General features: G+C 41.4%; 1 protein-coding gene across 8 annotated transcripts in view; it reads right to left on the reverse strand.

Moving 5' to 3' along the window:
* dnajc16l (DnaJ (Hsp40) homolog, subfamily C, member 16 like) overlaps window positions 1–21503 on the reverse strand; it is a 57392-nt gene extending 35889 nt beyond the window's left edge. For 3 of the 8 annotated variants that reach the window (XM_060910839.1, XM_060910837.1, XM_060910835.1), the window contains exons 1-12: window positions 21417–21503; window positions 21181–21329; window positions 20962–21091; window positions 20795–20868; window positions 19339–19525; window positions 19142–19208; window positions 18087–18408; window positions 15132–15316; window positions 12561–12665; window positions 3900–4052; window positions 1900–2030; window positions 1440–1617 (exon numbers count right to left, since the gene is read on the reverse strand). In XM_060910839.1, coding sequence (XP_060766822.1) covers window positions 1440–1617; window positions 1900–2030; window positions 3900–4052; window positions 12561–12665; window positions 15132–15316; window positions 18087–18408; window positions 19142–19208; window positions 19339–19525; window positions 20795–20868; window positions 20962–21017 — 1458 coding nt within the window. In that variant the 5' untranslated portion in view covers window positions 21018–21091; window positions 21181–21329; window positions 21417–21503. Of the gene's footprint in view, window positions 1–1439; window positions 1618–1899; window positions 2031–3899; window positions 4053–12560; window positions 12666–15131; window positions 15317–18086; window positions 18409–19141; window positions 19209–19338; window positions 19526–20585; window positions 20675–20737; window positions 20869–20957; window positions 21092–21180; window positions 21330–21416 lie in introns of those variants that run through there. The other 5 variants (XM_060910842.1, XM_060910836.1, XM_060910840.1 and 2 more) reach the window with 5 other exon arrangements.
* Between the last annotated feature and the right edge of the window lie 2645 nt (window positions 21504–24148).

A 24148-nucleotide genomic window follows, 5' to 3' on the forward strand; every position in this document is an offset into this window, starting at 1 on the left:
CCCGTGTCTGCGTGGGTTTCCTCCAGGTGCTCCGGTTTCCCCCACAGTCCAAAGACATGCAGGTTAGGTTAACTGGTGACTCTAAATTGACCGTAGGTGTGAATGTGAGTGTGAATGGTTGTCTGTGTCTATGTGTCAGCCCTGTGATGACCTGGCGACTTGTCCAGGGTGTACCCCGCCTTTCGCCCGTAGTCAGCTGGGATAGGCTCCAGCTTGCCTGCGACCCTGTAGAACAGGATAAAGCGGCTACAGATAATGAGATGAGATGTGCAAGCTAAGATAAAAGGACATTTCGACTACGAACCCGACGCCTTGTCTTCCTTTTCGTGAAGTATTCAATGCTACCTTGCCAACAACAGTAGTAAGATAAACATCCTGAAAGACGAAGACTTTAAAAAGTCCAGGGAATTCTTGAAGTCCAAGTGCAGAGAGCTCAGAAAAAATGGCAAAGGCAAGAAACCAAATGCCACAGAAGCCTTGCTGATGGAGATCTTGATTGTATTTTTGAAGAAAACTATTTTAATTAATAAAATTGTTCAAAATAATACAATTCACTTTCACTGTGCTCAGTTGGATCACTCATTTTTCAGAGCAAAATGAAAACGGCGGATGCGAGGGAAACGGATCCGGGGCCGCATACGAGTTTTTCCAGACTGGATTCAAAAATCCGTATCTGTCCAGTTACGTGACTTTTCCCAATGGTTTTATTAAAGTGCCATTCCACCATTGGATGTATTCTTTGGCATAAAATACAATATATTTTATGACAACATGACTAGACAGAGAAATCTTTTAGCTTCAAAATGATATATCAAACATAATTTTTTGACAACGACAAGTATATTAATTTTGCGACCAAAGTCACCTACCCTTTTAATTTCCGCGCGGTAGTGAAACGTGATGTCATCGGCAGGTTCCCCTTCTTGTGTACCACGTGTCGGTCTATTTTTAGACCAGGAAACCCCCAAAGTGAGAGAGTCATTTCTCCTCGTATATGGGGGCCAAAAAAATTGCAAAAAATTTTGAGTTAATCTTTCAGTTAGCTAGATTTATTGGTATTAGCTAGATTTATTGGTATTATTTTTATCGCGTTCTATCCGCCATTGCTGATAATATGTGCCACGTCACACGTCACGTGGTACACAAGAAGGGGAACCTGCCGATGACATCACGCGCGGAAATTAAAAGGGTCGGTGACTTTGGTCGCAAAATTAATATACTTGTCGTTGTCAAAAAATTATGTTTGATATATCATTTTGAAGCTAAAAGATTTCTCTATCTAGTGATACCATTTATATATGTTGTCAAAATATATTGTATTTTATGCCAAAGAATACATCCAATGGTGGAATGGCACTTTAAGAGCCTGTACGAGTCATATGATAAAACGTCATACAACTGAAGCACTGAATCTGTCCCCATGCGTGTTTGACTCTGACCTGGGGTGGCCTCATGTCTCCCTTTTTGAGCAGCGTATCACAGAGAGGCTGCTGCTGCCTCTGATAGACGTAGGCGAATCTCACCACCTCTTTTGTGTTAGAAGACGCAAAGTCAAAGAAGGCGCCGTTCACAGACACAAAAGTCTCATCCTCCCCAGTGATGAGCAAGACACAGTATCTGAAAGGATGAAAGAACACATTAGTCAGTTTCCAGGCTCCAGTGAAAAGACAAACGTTTTTAAACATGTCAGTTTGCAATTCATGAGTTTGAAAAGGAATTTGAAAATGCTCCAAAAAACTAAAAACTTCTAAAAACTAGGTGCGTCAGCGTGGCTGTGAAATTCGTAAGAAAAGACACAAGCATTCAGAAACCAGCCTTATTGGACATAGCAGATGGAGGATGTATTATATAATACAAAACCCAGAGAAGAAAGAGAAAAAGAAAAGCAGGCTCTCTTACTTGCGACGGCGGTGGAACTGTTTGACTGGACACAGCTCGTCAAAGAGCTTCTGATTGACCAGTCGAGGCACCAGCAGGAAACGGTTGCTAGACACAAACTCGTCGATGGTCTGCTTTTTCAATCCCCTGGACTGAGTTTACAAAACCGGAACGCTTGACTTAAAAATGTGTTTAAAGCAACAAAGCAATCTTATATCCAGAGTAAACAAGCTCAACTGTCAGCTACTGTAAACTGTGAAATTTTGTAAATCCATGCTATATAGTTCGTAAATACATTCAGTCGGTAAACAGGAAGTCGATGTGCGACAGACCTGAAAACGGTATACACGGTATCGAACCCCAAGCTGAAGCTCGGTACCAAAGATCAAGCAGCTGTGATTTGTAGATGCTGAGAAAAGTGTTAGGAAAATGTTGTAAATCCACGTTATATATGTTTCGTAAATACATTCAGTCGGTAAACAGGAAGTCGATGTGCGACAGACCTGAAAGCGGTATAGAACCCCAAGCTGAAGTTTGGTACCAAGTGGCTTTGAGTTGTGGTTGCTGAGAAAAAGGGTGTTTCGGATGGATGGAAACACGGAGATACGGAAGGACGGACGGAGGTAAACTAGTATACCCCCCCTTCCTTCAGAACAGGGGTATAAAAAAAAAAATTTATCCATCTTCTACCACTTATCCGGATCCAGGTCGTGGGGGTAGCAGCCTAAAGCAGAGCAGCCCAGACTTCCCTCTCCCTGTCCACCTTCACCAGCTCTTCCGGGGGAATACCAAGGCGTTCCCAGGCCAGCCGAGAGATATAATCTCTCCAGCGTGTCCTGGGTCTGCCCCGGGGTCTCCTCCCGGTGGGGCATGCCCAGAAAACCTCCCTTGGGAGGCGTCCAGGGCACCTCAACTGACTCCTTTCGATGTGGAGGAGCAGCGGTTCTACTCCGAGTCTCTCCTGAATGACCAAGCTTCTCACCCTGTCTCTAAGGGAGAGCCCAGCCACCCTGCGGAGAAAACTCATTTCTACCGCATGTATCTGCGATCTCATTCTTTCGGTCACTACCCATAGCTCTTGACCATAGGTGAGAGTGGGAACGTAGATGGACCAGTAAATTGAGCGCTTTGCCTTTTGGCTCAGCCCTCTCTTTACCACAACAGACCGGTTTAACGTCCGCATCACTGCTGACGCTGCCCCGATCCTTCTGTCCAACTCCCGCTCCCCCTTACCCTCACTCGTGAACAAAACCCCGAGATACTTAAACTCCTCCACTTTAGGTAGCAACTCCCCCCTGACCTGGAGTAGGCACTCCACCTACTGTACTAAATAAAAATTATTTATCTTAACTAGAATATTTATCAATTTAGTAAGCGCACCTACCTTGTCCCATTAATACTTGAGCATTTTACGAGTTACAGAAAGTATAATATAGGAATACTTTTTCTTTTGAACCGCGAGTTGGCCTAGTGGTTAGCGTGTCCGCCTCTCGATCGGGAGATTGTGAGTTCTACTCATGGTCGGGTCATGCCAAAGACCATCATAAAAATGGTACTTACTGCCGTCTGGCAAGGCACGCTACAATACAGATGCGAGTGGGGAGTCAAACTCTCGCGGTTACCAGAGGACTAGCCAACCCCAGTGTAACCCTAGCTATGTAATAGGCGAGAGGCCGAGGGCTATGGAAACGGAGATCGGCGCCGCCCTATGCGTCACCTGGCGTGGGAAGGACTTTGAATTTTTCTTTTACTGACTTCCTGTCAAAGTTATGTTATCATCTGAATTCTGGCACCTCAAACAGTTAACCTGGTATTTGACTTACAAAAGTACAGCTCTACACTATACAGTAGGTGTTCCTAATAAATTAGTGTCATTGGCTGTTCATATGCATGCATCTAAAATCACGTCAGGCCTTCAAATACCCGAGTTAATACTAATAAATCTTCATTTGTGATACAAAAAGGAGCAATCCAAACTACAGAATCAGTATACGAGCTGACATTGAGACAGCGTTCATTACCTGGATAGCATCTGCAGGTTTCTCGGTGTTCTCTTTAAACAGCAGCATGGTGGGAGCGTACATGTCGATGCTGAACTGCTGCTGGATACGTGTCGTCCCACTGTGATCTACGTACCCAAACCGCACGAAGTCCCGATATGCAAATGCAGACAGCTACAAGCAGAGCAACACAGTAAGGCGGTTTTCCTGCTCGCAGACAGGGCATGTGTACACTAGGGCTGCATCTACTGTATTAATCAACAAAACTGACTACGCTGATGATGAAAATTCATCGACATGGAGTTTTAATAGTCATTTACTGAACCGAAAGCAAAGACCTGGGATGATGCAAAACTACAGTCCCTGATAATGAAAGAGAAGTCAAAGAAAGCACGAACTAAAATGGAAAAACGTTCATTTATCTTAGGCCACACCAATTTAATTAGTTGGTTCTCGGATTTCTTCAGGAAAAATATGAAGCGAGCGGGGGAAATTAAAAAAAAAAAAAAAAATGCTCCGATGGTAAAATTAGCGGTGGAAATAGACCAAACAATACAGGTAAACCAGTAAACAAAATTTCAACACGCCTGTCAAAGATTTCACGCTTCTGCTCGCTGAATATCCTAACAATCTCAAACACAGCCTTTGCAGGACTCCCCTCCACAGGCATGTTTCTTCCACAAGTCTTTATCGAAAGTGAAAGGGGCGATTTGATTGGTTTTCGATGTCACGTGCCCTCATGTCACATGACCTTTTCTGCTGGCGGGAGTTTGATTTCGATTTTTTTCCCCCCATTTTGCATTTTCTTCAAGCGGCGATTCCGAGAACCAACTAATTGAATTGGTGTGGCCTTAAATTAACAAATAATAATGGTAGAGAATGACAGATATATTCATTAGGGCTGTAACGATATGCGTATCGAAATCGAAATCGCAATACGCAGAGCCACGATCCGTATCGCGATACAAGAAGGCAGAATCGCGGTACACCCTTTCAAACTTCTCCTCAGCCCAAAAACAGAGGCGCTTCCAAACTTCAATTTATGAATACTTTACTTTTTATTTAAATTACATTTTAAACTTACTTAAATTACTTTTATTTTTTTATACCTATTAGTAAGTCGCTTTTTCGCCGACCTGCGACAATCTTCTGCGAGTCACGCAACGTCCACACTCGCCACTGGCAGAGCATTCATTTCTTTTAAGCGGTCGCCATTCTGGTTGCGATGCGGGGAGCGAATCTGTAAAGAAGCAGCTCATTGGCTGGCTAGGTGTGCCACAAGCCAATCGCAATCACTTGACCGGAAAGGCATGCAGTGTTGCCAGATTGGGCGGGTTTAGGTGCTTTTTGGCTGGTTTTGAACATATTTTGGGGTGGAAAACGTTAGCAATATCTGGCAACACTGAAGGCATGTCTGCTTGGGCGGAAGCCTTCTGCGGCAGTTACATTTTGACACGCGAGCAATGTTTCACTATAAAAATTCCGTAATTTCCATCTGTTTTCTGCGATCACAGAAAATCATTGGCCCTATGAGAGTGAGACAGTGAGAGAGCCACCCCTATACCCCCCCCCCAAAAAAAAATCTTAACGGATTTACACGATTTGGAAAAATGACTTTTTCAGAACCGAAAAAAACAGAGCTTCCGGCTCAACAGTATTATTTTGAGAAATAAAACAATCTTTGGATATACATTTGTTCATTTTTGCATACATATTACTCATTCTCTGCAGTGGTCTGAATTATTTATTAAACAGTTAATGTAAGTAAGTAAATGTTAATAAGTCAAATTTACTTCTTTAAAAAAACATTTTTAAAAAAAATCGTGGGCGTATCGAATCATGGGTCAAAAATCGCGATACGAATCGAATCGTGAGCTGGGTGTATCGTTACAGCCCTAATATTCATCCATACTCATTACACAAGGTTTAGTCAGTACTCTCTGGCAATACCCAAGTTTGGCAGCTAAACACTTGTGTGTCCAATGATCTGCCAAACAGCATTCGGTCAATCCAGTCTCTCTTTAGGTTTTAAGCCCAAAGTGAATAGGCAGCGGAGAGTGGGCAGGTTTAAATTATTCTGATCAGTTTAGTTTAACTGGTCTGCGGTTAGCCTTCTGCATGTTCTGCGACAGGGTTCTTGATGTGACTTGGTGCTCAACTACATAAGGCTACTCTTGGGTGCATTATAATGCGATTGTATCTTGTCTTTTATATCCACATTCAACCAGCATTTTTTTTTTTGGTGCCGTTAAAGATTTTGTGGCTACTACCTCATAGAAGTGAAGTGAGGCAGTAACCACTATGTCATCGTGTTGTAAGAATGAGCGTAACAATACCACACTGCGCATACGCATAAGCATTACAATCACCAGAACGGCGAATCATGATCTCGCGTTATCAAGTTCCACAAGAATGAGTGGCGAAGCCGCTATGTCATCGTGTTATACAAATGTACGTAACAATAGCGAAGCTTCGTACCCAATCAGCACTCATCCTGATCAAGTTCGATTACCCGTTCTACTTCTTGATAAACTTCGGAACCAATCAGAACCAGAATCAAAACCTCGTTATAACTTTGTAGTATCAGAAGATAACCGGCAGATAAAAAAAAAGATAAACGAAATTCACCTCGTGGTTCGCCAAGGCTGCTGATTCGATATCAAGTAAGTGCTGTTTATTTGAGACCTTTTGCTTATCACAGCTTTTGTTTGGTCATTCTGAAAGGTCAAATGAAAGATTTTTTTTTTAGCAGATATATTGAAAAGCCGATATCAAACTTCTGCTATTCGCATTAATTTTTTTTTAATTTTAGATTTTTACACTACGCTTGTGAAACAAAATGTGCTCATTAGTACTAAATAATGCTTCTAAGACAATTCATGAACGAGTGCTTTCTTACTATTTTGAAAATAGATCTAGTTCACGGCACCGGATTTTGAACAAAACACAGTCAGCAAAATTGGCAACCAAAACACTACAAGCCCTGATGCTGCTCACAGCTCGGTGACGCTTGCAAGAGACAAAGCGAGTATAATTGATTACGTATATGGGTCCGTCTCAGAAACTGGTCTCTCATTTGGGACATTATGGTCAAAAAATACATTTTCTAATTTTACTATTTTTTTTGCATTTACCTAACACTCAATGTTTCTTCTGTGATGTTTAATAAGCATAAAGATAGTATCTTGCTTTATCTGGCCTCCACTGTGGAAATTTTTTTGATTACAATTCAAATGCTTTTGTAAAACTGATTTACATATAAAATAACCACATCAAGAATTAAAGCCCCTCCTTCACAGATGAGTGAAAATATTGAATAAAATTTCCTCTTTTTGATTGCTTGGGTTAAAAATGCCAAGTCATGATGACTGAATTGATTATTCACTTAAATATGAATAATATGATACATTTTGGGTATTTGATATGGCGAAATAGGACACAATGGAAAAATCAAGAACACACCGGAAAGATGAGAATAACGGCGGTGGTAAAAAAAAAAACCGCGACTGTACCGGCTGAAGGTCGCGCGGGTCTCTGCTGCGGAGCGCAAGCAATGGGACATCACTACCGCACCGGACAGAGCTCGAGGCGGGGGCGGGGCAAAATGACTGGCCGTAGAGTCTATCAAAAGTTCGATCTAAATTGACCATGGTTGCAAAATATTGGCCAAAAATACGCAAACACTACGAAATATGAAAGATGAAAAAGAAACATTCTGTTGCCTTATACTGCAAGACTAAAACAAAATAAAACTGTCAAAACTCACCTTTTCAGTGATAACGTCCGAACAGATCACTCGCGTAACAGAAAGACCGCAAATGGAAGCACGATCAACTTCTAACTGTTGGAGTGGAAAATTCCATTCTACACATGCAAATTGTTAATGTGTGTCCTTCCCCGCACACAAATAACACGCTACGGTAAAAAATAGACCACAACTCATTTTATAGCTCAGAAATTCATACAAGACCAGCTACCATCGTAACATATTCTGTAAGAAACATATTCTATACCTAACTTTCAGCTTTCGTTTTAAAAAACAAAATCGCAGATTTATGACTAAATTTTTATATGGCGTAGTAATTTTAAGTTACTACTTTTGGTGAGGTAGTGACCTTGACCCTGAGGCTTTCCGTTTAGATCAAAAAACACGATCGTATTGGTTTTGGGTCTGCGGGAAATGGAGCTACGACGGTGATCAAATATTTTGCATGATGTTCTATTACGGTTATGATTATTCTGTGAGCGCACCAATCCTTAGGTGTATAAAGTTACAACTTAAAATACAATTAGTGATAACTGTAGACTTGTCAGTGGACTACAACCTTTTTAAGGGAATGCGATGTAGTCAACAATTTATCATGTCCCAGATCAAGCAGGGCTCGAAATTAACTTTTTTTCTTTGTGTCCCCCAGTGGTCCCGAATTCTGTGTTGTATTGTCCCGAATGGAAGCAATAGTGTCCCCATTTTTTTCCTTTCTGAAATAACCAGTGGTTAATATTATCATATGAAGTTACTATTATACTTGTAACTATGCGATTTTGAACCCTTTATATAATTTTTACAATAAGTCACAAAACACAAGTGACACATGTCCTATACATCATCTACTTCAAAATTACAGTTAGTGCATTTTCAGTTTATTAAACTTTGGCGATCTCACTGTATGAATAGATATCCATTTATTTAACGGGGCCAACTAGCTCATTCAGAAAATGTTTCAACTCCCTACATCTGCAGTACACTTTAGTTGAAAATAAGACCCCTTTTATGTTCATTTCATCTACTTATACCTTGAATATCTGTTGGCATATATAAGGCCAACTTATCATTTTCACCATTACCGTTATCCATTTTTATGTAATATACCTGTTGCCCCATTCAGAGATGTTTTGAAAGCCATCAGCTATACCATCAATGGATGAAATGCCCTTGAGCAAGGCACCTACCCCAACATTGCTACAGGGACTGTAACACTCTAAAAAACTGTAAAGTCACTTTGGATAAAAGTGTCGTATCATATAAGTGCAAACAAAGCAATGTAATGCAAGTTTTTTTTTATTGTAACCTTTAGTCATAGAGATCATTTACATTATTTACAGTGACTTTTCTGATTTTGCAGTCACAGCGCAGCCACGTTTATAATGGCAGTCTATGGGGCTGAGCGCCTGTCCTCTCCTCACTTTCAGCCTTCTCATGCAAAAACTCGTTTTTAACTCGCTCTAGTGACCTTAATTTTTACACTACAGACAAAAAAATTACATCGTGTTCAGGAGAGCCTTGTGGCACTCAATGTGAAAGAATTTTGTGACTATCTCCTTCCGTTTTCGTGTAAATCCCCGTTGTTTGGAGGGAGCGCTCTGAGCAATTACTGCCCTTTCTGTGTCTCTCAGCACAGCGCGCGGGTGGGGGAGGGGCTGCTTGCTCTCACACACACACAGCGCGCTGCTCCCTCTCAGAGACACACAGGCTTGTCGCCTCAACGCAAATCATTCATTCACAGAGTGCAGCTCAGGCCCTGCAATTGTGACTGCTACGCGCACTGCATCACTCTCACAATTTCCCCCATGTAGAACTTTTTTTCTAGATCTATTTTTTTCCATTGTCCCGGGATTGTCCCAGATATGATAATTTTGTGTCCTGATAACATTTTTTATGGTCCCCGGGACGTCGGGACACCGTTAGTTTCGAGCGCTGAGATCAAGCCGTCATTTTTCCACAAATATGCAGAATTTTTGCCAAATTCTGAATATTCACATCAAAGATTTAGTTTTATCTGCATTATTTCTTTCATCATTTTATTTCAAATTAAAACCATCACCATTCAAAACCGTATAATTTATTGACTGAGTATATTTAGTGGGGTACCCCCACAGTACCCAGTTTCTGAGACAGACCCATATATGGTATGCTATATTTACTGTATGGACATGGGATCAGAAAAAAATTTATTTATAAACAGTAGCCACATGTACACATAGGGTACCTATTTTTATTATTCTACTCAGTTCATTTTGCACAAATTTAGTATTGATAATACACTTAAAAAACAAAAGGTTAAACAGTCTACTAGTGCATCTCAAAAAATTAGAATATTGCGAAAAAGTTCAATATTTTCCATCAGTTATTTAAGAAAGTGAAAATGTTATATATTATAGACTCATTACACAAACTAAAATGTTTCAAGCATTTTTCTATTTTAATTTTAATCAGTATGGCATACAGTACAAAACATAAAAAGAACCATCTCAAAATATTAGAATATTTCATTTTGAGTTTGAGTAAAACAGTATGAACACAGTGTATCTCTCGGTCTAGTTCAGTACACACAACCACAATCATGGGGAAGACTGCTGACTTGACTGTTGTCCAGAAGATGATCACTGATGCCCTCCACAAGGAGGGTAAGCCACAAAAGGTCATTGCTGAAAAGGGTGGCTGGAAAAGGTGTACAAGCAACAGGGATGGCTGCAGTCTTGAGAGGATTGTCAAGAAAAGTCGATTCAAGAACTTGGGAGAGCTTCACAAGGAGTGGACTGAGGCTGGTGTCAGTGTATCAAGACCCATCACGAACAGACATCTTCAAGAAAGGGGATACAACTTTCTTATTCCTCATATCAAGCTACTCCTGAGCCAGAGATAAATGTCAGAAGTGTCTTATCTGGGCTAAGGAGAGAAAGAAATGGACTGTTGCTCAGTGGTCCAAAGTCCTCTTTTCAAATGAAAGTACATTTTGCATTTAATTTGGAAATCACGGTTCAAGAGTCTGGAGGAAGAGTGGAGAGGCACAGAATCCAAGGTGTTTGAAGTCCAGTGTGAAGTTTCCACAGTCTGTGATGATTTGGGGTGCCATGTCATCTGCTGGTGTTGGTCCACTGTATTTTATCAAGTCCAAAGTCAACACAGCCATCTACCAGGAGATTTTAGAGCACTTCATGCTTCCATCTGCTGACGAGCTTTTTGGAGATGCTGATTTCCTTTTCCAGCAGGACTTGGCGCCTACCCACAGTGCCAAAACTACTACCAAATGGTTTGCTGACCATGATATTACTGTGTTTGATTAGCCAGCCAACTTGCCTGACCTGAACCCCAGAGAGAATCTATGGGGTATTGTCAAGAGGAAGATGAGAAACAACAGACCTAAAAATACAGATATGCTGAAGGCCACTATCAAAGCAACCTGGGCTTCAATAACACCTCAGCAGTGCCACAGACTGATCATCTCCATGCCACACTGCACTGATACAGTAATTCATGGTAAAGGAGCCCCAACCAAGTATTGAGTGTATACATGAATATACTTTTCAAAAGTTGGACATTTCTGTATTGTAAATCCTTCTTTTGATTTATATCTGTGAAGATACTCAGTCATCCAGGTACATAGTAATCTGTGGTTGGTAGAAGAGAGCAACTGAACTTGCTTGAAAAGTCTTGAAGACGTTTCGCCTCTCATCCGAAAGGCATCCTCAGTTCTGTCTGTCTAATAGGGAGTATCAAGTATTTATCCTCTCATGGATCATGGATTTTTTGATTGATCTTAGGGAATATTCTAATAATTTGAGATACTGGATTTCTGATTTTCATGAGCTATAAGCCATAATCATCAAAATTAAAACAAAAAAGGCTTTAAATATTTCACTTTACATGTAATGAATATAGAATATATGAAAGTTTACCTTTTTGAATTAAATTATGAAAAAAAGGAACTTTTTCATGGTATTCTAATTTTTTGAGATGCACTAGTATATAGCAGCATCCTGAAACTTTTTTTTTTAGGACCACAATGGAAATAAGTGTTTTACGCTTTGTTGTGTGATCTTTTGTTTAGTTTCATGTATTTAGTTCAATTGGACATTAGTATACTGTCCTACTTGCATGCAATTTTACTTTAATAAAAATCCATCCATCCATCCATCTATAATAACAAAAAGTGATGCACTGTTATGACCTCATATAGAAGCATGTTGCTGATGCACAAACGTTTAAAACACAAGCTTATCCTGTACTTTATGAAAGACTAATATCATTAGCCTCATATGATCTTGTGTTTTATGGAAGGTATTTTGAAGCTGTGTCTGGAATAGAAACCTCATAGTTTAACGACAGCGGTTAAGCTAGTTTGATTTTGATTTGTTCAAACTAACAATAAGATTGCGTATCTAGGTGTAGGCTATTGATCAGAAACTTGATACATTTGCTTCTTAAAATTTCAATGTTTTTTGTCATTAGAATTAAAAATATATCGGGGCATGATGGGCGCATGATGGTGGTGTAGTGGTTAGCACTTTCGCCTCACAGCAAGAAGGTTCTGGGTTCGAGCCCAGCGGCCGGCGAGGGCCTTTCTCTGTGGAGTTTGCATGTTCTCCGTGTCTGCGTGGGTTTCCTCCGGGTGCTCCGGTTTCCCGCCCACAGTCCAAAGACATGCAGGTTAGGTTAACTGGCCTACTGCTGCAATTCTGGCCAAGTCAACCAAACATGGTTTGCCTCAAGCCTGGATCAAGTTCAGCAGTGATGACGACAGGCACGATATACAATTATAAAAATATTCATTTGATGCAGCCCTGATGAGTACATTTGCACTTTTAATATTTTATAATTTACTATAAAAAGGTACATATTTCAAATTAACAAAAAAATAATAATAATAATTATATATATATATAAATAAAATAGCGTTTTACCTTGTAAAGGAAAGGTGCTGAAGGAGCAACATGAAAGAGTAGGACGCTAGGCTTGTTCTCTTCCCGCCAACCGTTCAAAAACTGTATGTAGTTATCGTCCGTCACCTAATCAGTAAGTAAATAAAATATCAAAATCATTGTTTTATATTTAAGAATGCAACATCATATTGAAATTAAACAGTTACCCTGGAAACAACTACCCTGATAACTGGGTCCTTATATTCTAACACGATTAAAACTTTGTATATCTCATACCAGCAGTCAAACGTGTGGACACACCAATAGTAATTCAACTGTTTTTCTTTTTTATTATTATTATTAATTGTCTTATGACACGGTGGTGTAGTGGTTAGCGCTGTTGCCTCACAGCAAGAAGGTCCGGGTTCGAGCCCCGTGGCCGGCGAGGGCCTTTCTGTGTGGAGTTTGCATGTTCTCCCCGTGTCCGCGTGGGTTTCCTCCGGGTGCTCCGGTTTCCCCCACAGTCCAAAGACATGCAGGTTAGGTTAACTGGTGACTCTAAACTGAGCGTAGGTGTGAATGTGAGTGTGAATGGTTGTCTGTGTCTATGTGTCAGCCCTGTGATGACCTGGCGACTTGTCCAGGGTGTACCCCGCCTTTCGCCCGTAGTCAGCTGGGATAGGCTCCAGCTTGCCTGCGACCCTGTAGAACAGGATAAAGCGGCTACAGATGATGACATGAGATGAGTAATTGTCTTATGCCGCTTTTCCACTACCAACGCAGCTGAGTTGGGCTGAGCCGTGCCGTGCTGAGTTGGGCTGAGTCGAGCTGAGTGGGGCTGTTGGAGTTGCATTTCGACTACAACCACGCTGAACCGTGCTGGCTGGAAGTGGGTGGACACATTGGGTGGAGTTAGCGAAAGTGGGTGGACGTCACATGATGTCGTTAGGCGGCGCAAACAGTGACATCAGTGACCTTTTAAGCGGTAGTCTCACGACTCGGATAGTAAACAATAAACATGGAGGACATGGAGTCGTTAGTGTTGCTGGTCTTGGTGCTGTGGCTTGTTGTCACCGACAACGCCAACAGATACTGGCAAGAGCGTATAGATGAGGCGAGGCGCATAAGGCTTCAGAAATTCTCGTAATTCTTCTTCTTCCGGGTTTACGGTGTTTACAGATCCCAGCGTGCTCGCGGGGCGTGTTTGGGCATGTGAGGACACTCCTCCTCACCAATCAGTGCACAGGGGAGTGTCTCCTCACGCCCCTAGCCCCACTCAGCTCGGTTTGGCTCGCTTCAGCCCCACTCCAAAACCGTGCGAGTTTTGGGTGCTGAGTCGGGCTGAAGCGAGCCGAGTCATGCTGTTCTGAGGTAGTCGAAACGCGAGCCGTGTCGGGCTGAAATGAGCTGAAGCGGGCTGAAGTGAGCTGAAAAAGGGTAGTGGAAAAGGGCCATTAGTCACTTCATGTCCTAAAGTAATGATGGATGTCGTTTCTCTTTACTTAGTTGTTCGGTTCTTGACATAACATGGATTACTGCAGTTGTGGTGTTGAATAGGGCTAGGTACTGTATTTTTATTATTTACTGTTTGATCTCGAACGCATTAAGAAAGCAAGAAACTCGTCCGCTAATTAACTTTTGACGAGGCACGCCTGTTAATTCAAAAGCATTCCAGGTGACGACCTCGTGAAGCTGGGTAAGATGATGCTTTGTACACTATTGGCATTATCATTTAACACAGGGGTTTTCAAAGTGTGGGAGAGTCAGCCCCCCCTCAGAGAGCAAATAAACAACAGCACCCCCCCCACACACACACAATTTTTGTTGTTGCTATACTTAATGTTCCATTCGTATTTTAAAAAAAAAGGTTGTTGTACACAATTTTTTTCTTTTACACATTTTAAACATGTGCTTTTTGAAAACATCTTTTTTACACATTTAAAACATGAGCTTTTTTAAAAACTCTTTTTTTTTTTTTTTTTTTACACATTTTAAACATGTGCTTTTAAAAAAAAAAACATCTTGTTTTACACATTTTAAACATCTCATAGCATCGTTAGCTATCACCTCTTGGCAGACAACACACTGTGGCAGTGGAACATCTTCAGATCCAGTCCATGAAAATCCAAACTTTAAATAATCGTGGTCATACTTCCTTCCTTCTTTTTTTGCTTGGCCCAGACTCTGTCTCCTCACTCACTGTAGCTTTAGGTACTAAAAATCGATCCATTTTGTCTCTGGCAAAGGCTAGCTGAAGTTCGCTAAATGTCCGCAATAATAACTTATTCTGGTTTACTTTTCCTCACGTTGCGCCCCCCCGAAGAACTCTGGCGCCCCCTAGGGGAGGCGCGCCCCACACTTTGAAAAGCCCCGATTTAACACATTTTTGTTCACCACATAATTCCGTCTATATTATTTCCTAATTGCGATGCCTTCAGGATTGTTCTACTCTGTAGGAAAAAAAAAAAAAAGTTATGAACGAGTACGGACAGGTGTCCAAACTTTTGACCGGGACTGTACATGTCGCATGCATGCTCACATTTATTTATTTTTATATATATATATATATATATATATATATATACACACACACACACAACTTTTCCATCCAACCTTCTCCACTAGCTGATGTGGCAGCAAGCTTTCCACAAACTGCCTGAGGTTCTCTCGGGACACGGCGTTGTGGAAGGACGTCACTCTGCCGTTGATGAGCACCAGAATGGACGGGGCGCCACGGACTCCGAGATGATTAGCGAGACGCTTCTCATAACCAATATCCACAACGCCAATTCCCACACCTAAAACCAAAGAGTGGAATGCATCAGTAAACACACATTCAGCTTTTAAAAACAAATATAAAACACTTCCTAAAGATCTAGTGAGCGATGTTGAAGGTTAAATGAAGCAAGCAATTTTGAAACTCAAAAATTTATACAAATCCAAAGGAAGAGCTTTGCGAATTAACTGGCAACATGATATACAGGTGAATAGCGATGCCTCCTGGTCCTGACTGGTTGGATGTTACTGGTTTATTATGAGCGTTGGATGGCACTGGATCATCCTTTCTTCCCGAAGATGTTTTATTAAATGTGAGAACAACAACAACAACACCCAAATACTGTATTACAAAAGCTTTTAAGCCTTCAATCTTTCAAGAACCGTGCTCATTATTTTATACAAGGAATGCCATTCATGAATAAAGTAAAAATCGCAAGCGTTGCTAAAAATAATCCACATCTCCGAACGAAACTACTGCTACCACCACAAAGTGGATTATTTCATCAACGATCGCAATTTTTACTTTATTCATGAATGACACACAGTCTGTAATTACAATTAAGACTGTTGCATGATTGATCATGAGACAACTTAGTTGTCGTCATCACTTACATTAGAACAGCTATGGAGCACTTGCATGTGACGTCACAGCCGATCCAGATTGTGACAGACGCCATCTTGTCGGTCAAACGCCATATTTCCGCCTTCTACTTCTACCTTTTCTTCTGGAAAACCCTACTATATACAATTCTACTACAACGGCTGCAGCTACAAGCTCTCCCTACCTGTGCACGTTTTTTATGTGTATTTTTGCGTGTTGTTCGTCTGTACCGGACTTCAATATCCACTACAACCGTATGGACTTACTGGACATTGGTTTCCAGCAGAAAATGACGGTTTGTAGCGATTTCCATCGCATGCACAACATTCCGGACGAGATAGCGAGACCAGCGGGGTCTCCGTGGATTGTTATCGGAAGCAAAGCGAAGGAGGCAGCGCCGGGAGCGGAAGCAAAAGCGAGGCTGCAGGCAGAGCCGGCCTGTTGACTAAGCTCAGAAAACAGCCACTCAAACCTCCACTGCTAAGCCTCTACCTCTCCAACGCCAGATCCATGTAAACAACACGGACGATTTGGAATTACAGCTGGAATTACCTTATTCTATTCTATAATCGGCTGGTCAGTGCTATACTCAATACTTAAGTGACTTACCCGTCCAATGAGGATTATTATTTTCTTGTTTACAAGATGCCACATCTGAGTCGCTGACAAATCCTGAATTTCTGTAAAGATAACTGTCCAGAGATTTATAAGCACGCAGTGCTTCACCACTGAACAGCGAGGGAAAGTTAATGAGGTAATTATACACGTCCGGGTATTCCGCTGGCAGTTCAATATCCACTGACACGGTGCGAATAGCAGAAGTTTGACCAATAATACTTTTAACTTTTAGTTTTCACGAAGAAGCTGATTTATTCCCACACGGGCCTTTTGTAATTGCAAACCGAGCAGCTCGCTCAAAAGATTCCAATGTTGTTTTTGCTGCCTTCTCCAATTTTTGTGAAATGGCTGGAATTCCTGGCGTAAATATCCGCCAAAAAGCTAAAAAAAAAAAAAAAAACCTTACAAAACCTTTCATTTGACCTTTCAGAAGGACCAAACAGAAGCTGTGATAACAAAAAGGTAAATTTTCTTCAAATAAACACCACTTACTTGATATCTAATCAGCAGCCTTGGCGAACCACGAGGTGAATTTCGTTTATCTTTTTATCTACTGATTACCTTCCGATACTACGAAGTTATAACAAGGTTTCTCTTATTTCGTTTCTGGTTCTGATTGGTTCCGAAGTTTATCGAGAAGTAGAACGGGTAATCGGCGGCACGGTGGCGTAGTGGTTAGCGCTGTCGCCTCACAGCAAGAAGGTCCTGGGTTCGAGCCCTGTGGCCGGCGAGGGCCTTTCTGTGCGGAGTTTGCATGTTCTCCCCGTGTCCGCGTGGGTTTCCTCCGGGTGCTCCGGTTTCCCCCACAGTCCAAAGACATGCAGGTTAGGTTAACTGGTGACTCTAAATTGACCGTAGGTGTGAATGTGAGTGTGAATGGTTGTCTGTGTCTATGTGTCAGCCCTGTGATGACCTGGCGACTTGTCCAGGGTGTACCCCGCCTTTCGCCCGTAGTCAGCTGGGATAGGCTCCAGCTTGCCTGTGACCCTGTAGAACAGGATAAAGCGGCTAGAGATAATGAGATGAGAACGGGTAATCGAACTTGATCAGGATGAGTGCTGATTGGTTATGCAGTTTCGCTGTTGTTGGACTCGTTCTTACAACACGATGACGACATTCTTGCGTACCTCTGACAACGCGAGATCAGCTGTTCGTATCGCGAGATCACGATTCGCCGTTCTGGTGATTGTAACGCGTACGCGCAGTGTGCTACTGTTACACTCTTCCAACACGATGACATAGTGGCTCCGCCTCTATGAGGCAGTAGCCACAAAAAACAAACAAACAAAACTACAGCGTGTCATATTAGAGAAACCTGAAAGCATAAAGCTTTGAAAACTTACTGATGGTTATTAAGCGCTGACAATGGAGACTCCTTCCATAAATAATATTTTTATCATTATTATATTTAGCCTTCGATTATGTTGAAGCTCTCTATCTTGTATTACAGCAGGGATTACTGTCAGAGCTACCACTACAGAAAACGACTCAACCTCTTCTGACCAATCAGTAGTATAAATATAGACAGTATCAAATTACAGAAAATAAAAACACATTTTCACAGCACCCACCTAGTGGCTCCAAATCCTGAACCGTTTCTTTCCAGATGGGCTCAATGTGCATGCAGCTGAAACACCACTCTGAAGTAATTTTAATCAGGTAGGGCTTTTTGAAGCTATCCGGCACCACTTCATTCATATACTTCTCATACTGAAGCAGGTGCTTGCTGTCTGTGAAATCTCGAGTGGACTGTGTGAAGCGAAAGAACGACTGATCAAAGTAAAAACTGTCGTGGAAGTGGTGGAAACCATGCGGTGCCTGGTTGTGGTGTTGGTTCTCATCTGTCTGGCCGAAGCGATCATAGTTTGCTCTGCGATCCTCACTCGACAGGATCTGAAGAACACAAGACGTATTCGAGGAGACAGCCACGCTAATAGACATTCAATTATAACGCAAATCAGCACATAAAAATTAGCAACAGAGTTCTTCAAAAGTATTGTAATATACACTACCGTTCAAAAGTTTGGGGTCACCCAGACAATTTTGTGTTTTCCATGAAAAGTCACACTTTTATTTACCACCATAAGTTGTAAAATGAATAGAAAATATAGTCAAGACATTTTTCTGGCCATTTTGAGCATTTAATCGACCCCACAAATGTGATGCTCCAGAAACTCAATCTGCTCAAAGGAAGGTCAGTTTTATAGCTTCTCTAAAGAGCTCAACTGTTTTCAGCTGTGCTAACATGATTGTACAAGGGTTTTCTAATCATCCATTAGCCTTCTGAGGCAATGAGCAAACACATTGTACCATTAGAACACTGGAGTGAGAGTTGCTGGAAATGGGCCTCTATACACCTATGGAGATATTGCACCAAAAACCAGACATTTGCAGCTAGAATAGTCATTTACCACATTAGCAATGTATAGAGTGGATTTCTGATTAGTTTAAAGTGATCTTCATTGAAAAGAACAGTGCTTTTCTTTCAAAAATAAGGACATTTCAAAGTGACCCCAAACTTTGGAACGGTAGTGTATATTTAATGTGCTTCAACCTGGAGTGGCTATAGCCATTCTTAAAAAGAAGGATTGAACAAATCCAGCACTTCAGATAAGTCTAAACCTACCTCATAGGACTTAGTAATCTTGATAAACATGTCCTCTGCACTTGGATCTTTGTTCTTGTCCGGATGCCTATCATAAAGCACGACACATTCTTAACACTAATGCAGTGCAGGCATTATAAGGTTCATATGCTCAATTACAGACCAGTTTTGTTTTGTTTCCCCCCAAGTATTCCGTGAACGTCCTCATGACTACTCACCACTCTTTGACAAGCTGCTTGTAAGCCTTCCTGATTTCAACCTGACTGGCATGTTGAGACACTCCGAGCACCCTGTACGGATTGAACTCGGAAGCTGAGGCATTTCCCAAAACAAGCAAGAGTACAGCCAGACAGATCAGGAAAGGCTTGGAGAGCGCTTCCATCTTCTCAGACTCAGACAGGCTGCCTAGAAAAAGAAAGAGAAAACAAAACTATGGGTAAAATGTTGTCATGTGAAATGAAAGTGCTGAATACATAAACATATCCAGACGCAGGAGTCAAACTGGTAGACTTCTTTTCCAGCTTATTATTAACAGCATTTAGCAGACACTCTAACCCACAACAATGTACAATATACCCAGAGCCTTGCTCAAGGGCACTTCAGCCATTCCTGCTGGTCCAGGGAATCAAACCAGCAACCTTTTAGGTCCCAAAGCTGCTTCTCTAACCATTAGGACATGGCTTCCCCATTTTGAGAGAAAACATTAATAAGGAAGGTGGAAAAGAATAAGCAGCTGGCAACTGGTCAGTTTAAAATCAAAATCTCAAAATGCTCCTGCCGTTGGCAGCTTCAAATCTAGACTAAAGACCAAGCTGTTTTCAGATGCTTTCTGCTAAATTATTAATATTGTCATCTCTACATGTTTTAAACTCTTTACTTTTACAGTCTCTCCATGTTTTAAATTTTACTTAACTTTTATTCTATTTTATTCTGCTGTTTTTTTTATTGAACTTTTCTCATTTTATTATTTTATTTCTACTATTGTTTAATTCTTATTAATTTTCTTCCCCATTTATTTTATGTAATTTTATTTTCTATTGTTTACTGTTTTGCTTTTACTTCTGTAAAGCACATTGAACTGCCACTGTGTATGAAATGTGCTATATAAATAAACTTGCCTTGCCTAAACTGGATTTTAATCTGACCATCAAGGATGACAGACCTCAGTTAAACAAAAATGCACCATTTGAAGGGTTGTAGATGGGTTACAAAAAGGAGAAATCAGGCTGTCGGGTTGCCAGACATGTTTGAGATCTGAGATGAAATCTCTATTTCAATCATTGTTGGAATCTAGATCCATAACCGTTCTTTTTTTTTTTTGTATTATCCAGGCACAAATAATGAACATCATCTCCTAAAGTTAAATCTAAGAAATAAAAACGAGGACGGTGTCAATGAGATGAATTGTGTATATGACAGAGAGAGAGAGAGAGAGAATAGCGAATGTACACTTGTAAATAACAACCTTGGAAACTGGCCAGCTCGCTAATTTAGCCAGCTAATGCTACTGCGAGGGAGTAATACTAACATAACTGTTAAAGAGAAATAAAATACAAAGTCACAGCACAACACCAGAAACTCCTAAAATAGAAAACAAACAAACAAAAAAGGACTTACAAAACCTTTAACTGGTTTATTTGCATAAAAAATATACGCTCGGTGACAAGCACTCACAGGCAGATCCCGTTGCTAGGCTAACAGCTTTCCCACTAGCACTTCCGGTTCCGGTAAACGATGGGAAAACATAACTGTTAAAGAGAAATAAAATATAAAAAAAGTCACAGCAAAACACCAGAAACTCTTAAAATAGAAAACAAACAAACAAAAAAGGACTTACTCACAAAACCTTAAATTGGTTTATTTGCATAAAAATATACGCTCGGTAACAAGCACTCATAGGCAGGTCCCGTTGCTAGGCTAACAGCTTTCCCACTAGCACTTCCGGTTCCGGTAAACGATGGGAAGACATAACTGTTAAAGAGAAATAAAATACAAAAAAAGTCACAGCAAAACACCAGAAACTCTTAAAATAGAAAACAAACAAACAAAAAAGGACTTACTCACAAAACCTTAAATTGGTTTATTTGCATAAAAATATACGCTCGGTAACAAGCACTCATAGGCAGGTCCCGTTGCTAGGCTAACAACTTTCCCACTAGCACTTCCGGTTCCGGTAAATGATGGGAAGACACTCTTAGAGTTAACATAACTGTTAAAGAGAAATAAAACACAAAAAGTCATAGCACAACACCAGAAACTCTTAAAATAGAAAACAAACAAATAAAAAAGGACTTACAAAACCTTTAACTGGTTTATTTGCATAAAAATATACGCTCAGTGACGAGCACTCACAGACAGGTCCCGTTGCTAGGCTAACAGCTTTCCCACTGATACTTCCGGTTCCGGTGAATGGTGGGAAGACACTCTTAGAGTTAAAAGACCCGAGTACTGAGCTGTATGATGTACTGACTCCACTCACAAGTGATTATTAATTATAGATAGATAGATAGATAGATAGATAGATAGATAGATAGATAGATAGTAATTTTGCATACTAGATTATATAATACCATGTTACAGCATAACATACTCATTAGACCTGATGTTTTCTAGATATGATAAAATCATTTATGTTGTTTTCCTCCCCCACTACAGCTTTTCTATTTTTATTTTATGGAAGCCCCTGTTTCTGCCACTTGAAAAAAAATGGCACGTAGGATGTCATAATACGGAGAAAGTATCTCATAATTATGACTTTGTATCTTGTAATTATGATGTATGGATTGGAGACGGGGCGGCACGGTGGTGTAGTGGTTTGCACCGTCACCTCACAGCAAGAAGGTCCTGGGTTCGAGCCCAGCGGCCGGCGAGAGCCTTTCTGTGTGGAGTTTGCATGTTCTCCTCATGTCTGTGTGGGTTTCCTCCGGTTTCCTCCACAGTCCGAAGACATGCGGGTTAGGCGAATCGGTGGCTCTAAATTGACCGTAGGTGTGAATGTGAGTGTGAATGGTTGTTTGTGTCTCTGTGTCAGCCCTGCGATGTGTACCCCGCCTCTCGCCCATAGTCAGCTGGGATAGGCTCCAGCTTGCCTGTGACCCTGTACAACAGGATAAGCGGCTACAGATAATGGATGGATTGGAGACAGTACCCTTAACGAAGAGACAGGAGGTGGCAGAGTTGAGGTTTGCGATGGGAGTGACAAGGTTGGACAGGATGAGGAACGAGCACATCAGAGGGACAGCACATGTACAGAGTTTGGGAATTAAGCTAAGAGAGATGAAATTGAGATGGTATGGGCACATCCTGAGAAGAGATGCAGAGCATGTGGGAAGGAGAATGTTGAGAATGGAGCTGCCAGGGACACGAAAATGAGGAAGGCCAAAGAGGAGATACATGGATGTGGTGAGAGAGGACATGAAAGTGGCAGGTGTGGTAGAGAAGGATGCGGAAGACAGGGAGCAATGGAGACGAAAGATCTGCTGTGGCGAAATCGGGAGCAGCCAAAGAAGAAGAAGATCTTGTAATCATGAGATATTGTCATAATTAGGACTAAAATTGTCCAAATAATATTTACTATTTCATAGTAATTGAAGCATTTTCTCATAATTATGACTTACTTTCTCATTATGAGAAAGTTATTATTATGAGACATAAGTCCATCCATTATCTGTAACCACTTGTCCTGTGCTCATCCTCGACTGAGATCGCCACCTTACCGTGGTGAGGGTGTTTGCGTGCTCCAGTGACCTCTAGAGCTATGTTGGCTGGAGCTATGCTCCTGGTAGGGTCACCCATGCCGGACAGGTCGAAAGGTAGGGGCCAGACGAAGAGTGATCCCCTGGTCCTCCAGGTTGGGGGTTGGGCAAAGGGTTAATAACCCTCTCCCATAAAAAAAAAAACAGTCTATCACAGAAACCAGAAGCAGAGCAAATCCACTTAATAGAGGGAAGACTGTGGCTGCATCTCATGGAAGGGATTGTATGACACACAGAGGCCAAAGCCATCCGGACGCCCCTGGGCCGAGAAGGCCATTGGTCCACCCAAAACATGCAATGAGAATTGGTAATTGGAATGTCAGAACATTATATAGTAGTGGCAACGTTGCCCAAGCAGTAAGGGAAATGAGCAGGAGGGATATTGACATAATGGGAATCAGTGAAACTCACTGGACAGATCAAGGGAAAATGCAGCTGAGAGACGGCGAGACAATGGTTTATTCCGGGAGGGAAGATAACATCCATAGAGAGGGAGTAGGGATCCTTATGTCGAAAAATGCAGCGGTTTGTTTAATGGAATGGACTCCTTTGAGTGAAAGAATGATTCAAGCAAGATTCTACTCCAGGCACATTAAATTGACCATCATTCACATATATGCGCCTACGGAGGAAGCAGATGAACAGGTAAAAGATAAGTTCTATACACGGCTGCAGGAGGTACTGGATAAGAGGAATCAGCATGACATGTTAATCATCACTGGCGATATGAATGCGAAGGTTGGAGACCAAAACTGGGACTTTGAAAGAGTCATGGGGAAGCATGGATTGGGAGTACGTAATGATAACGGAGAACGATTATGTGAGATGTGTGACCTTAACAAGCTAGTGATAACCGGGATGCTTTTCCCGCACAGAACCATCCACAAGGCAACATGGATTTCACCAGATGGAAAGACAAAGAACCAGATAGACCATGTTTTGGTGAATAGGAGGTTCAGGAATTCAGTGGAAGACACAAGAGTAGACAGATCAGCGGATGTAGGAAGTGATCAATACTTGGTGTGTGCAACTGTGAAACTAAGGTTAAGGAAAGCCCCAGCACGGAAGAATAACATCAGGGTGAAATATGATACATCAAAATTGAAGGAAGAAGACGTGAGGAGCACATTTAGCATCAAATTGAGAAATAGGTTCCAGGCATTGGAGCAAGAGGGTGAAGAAGGGAGAGTGGAAGAAGAGGCAGATGCAGAGGACGAAGTGGAAAGGGACTTCAGTGTCATGAAGAAGGCATTTTTAGAGGTTGCAGAGACAG

This window comes from Neoarius graeffei, chromosome 26 (assembly GCF_027579695.1).
Source record: "Neoarius graeffei isolate fNeoGra1 chromosome 26, fNeoGra1.pri, whole genome shotgun sequence".
Classification (NCBI taxonomy): Eukaryota; Metazoa; Chordata; class Actinopteri; order Siluriformes; family Ariidae; genus Neoarius; species Neoarius graeffei.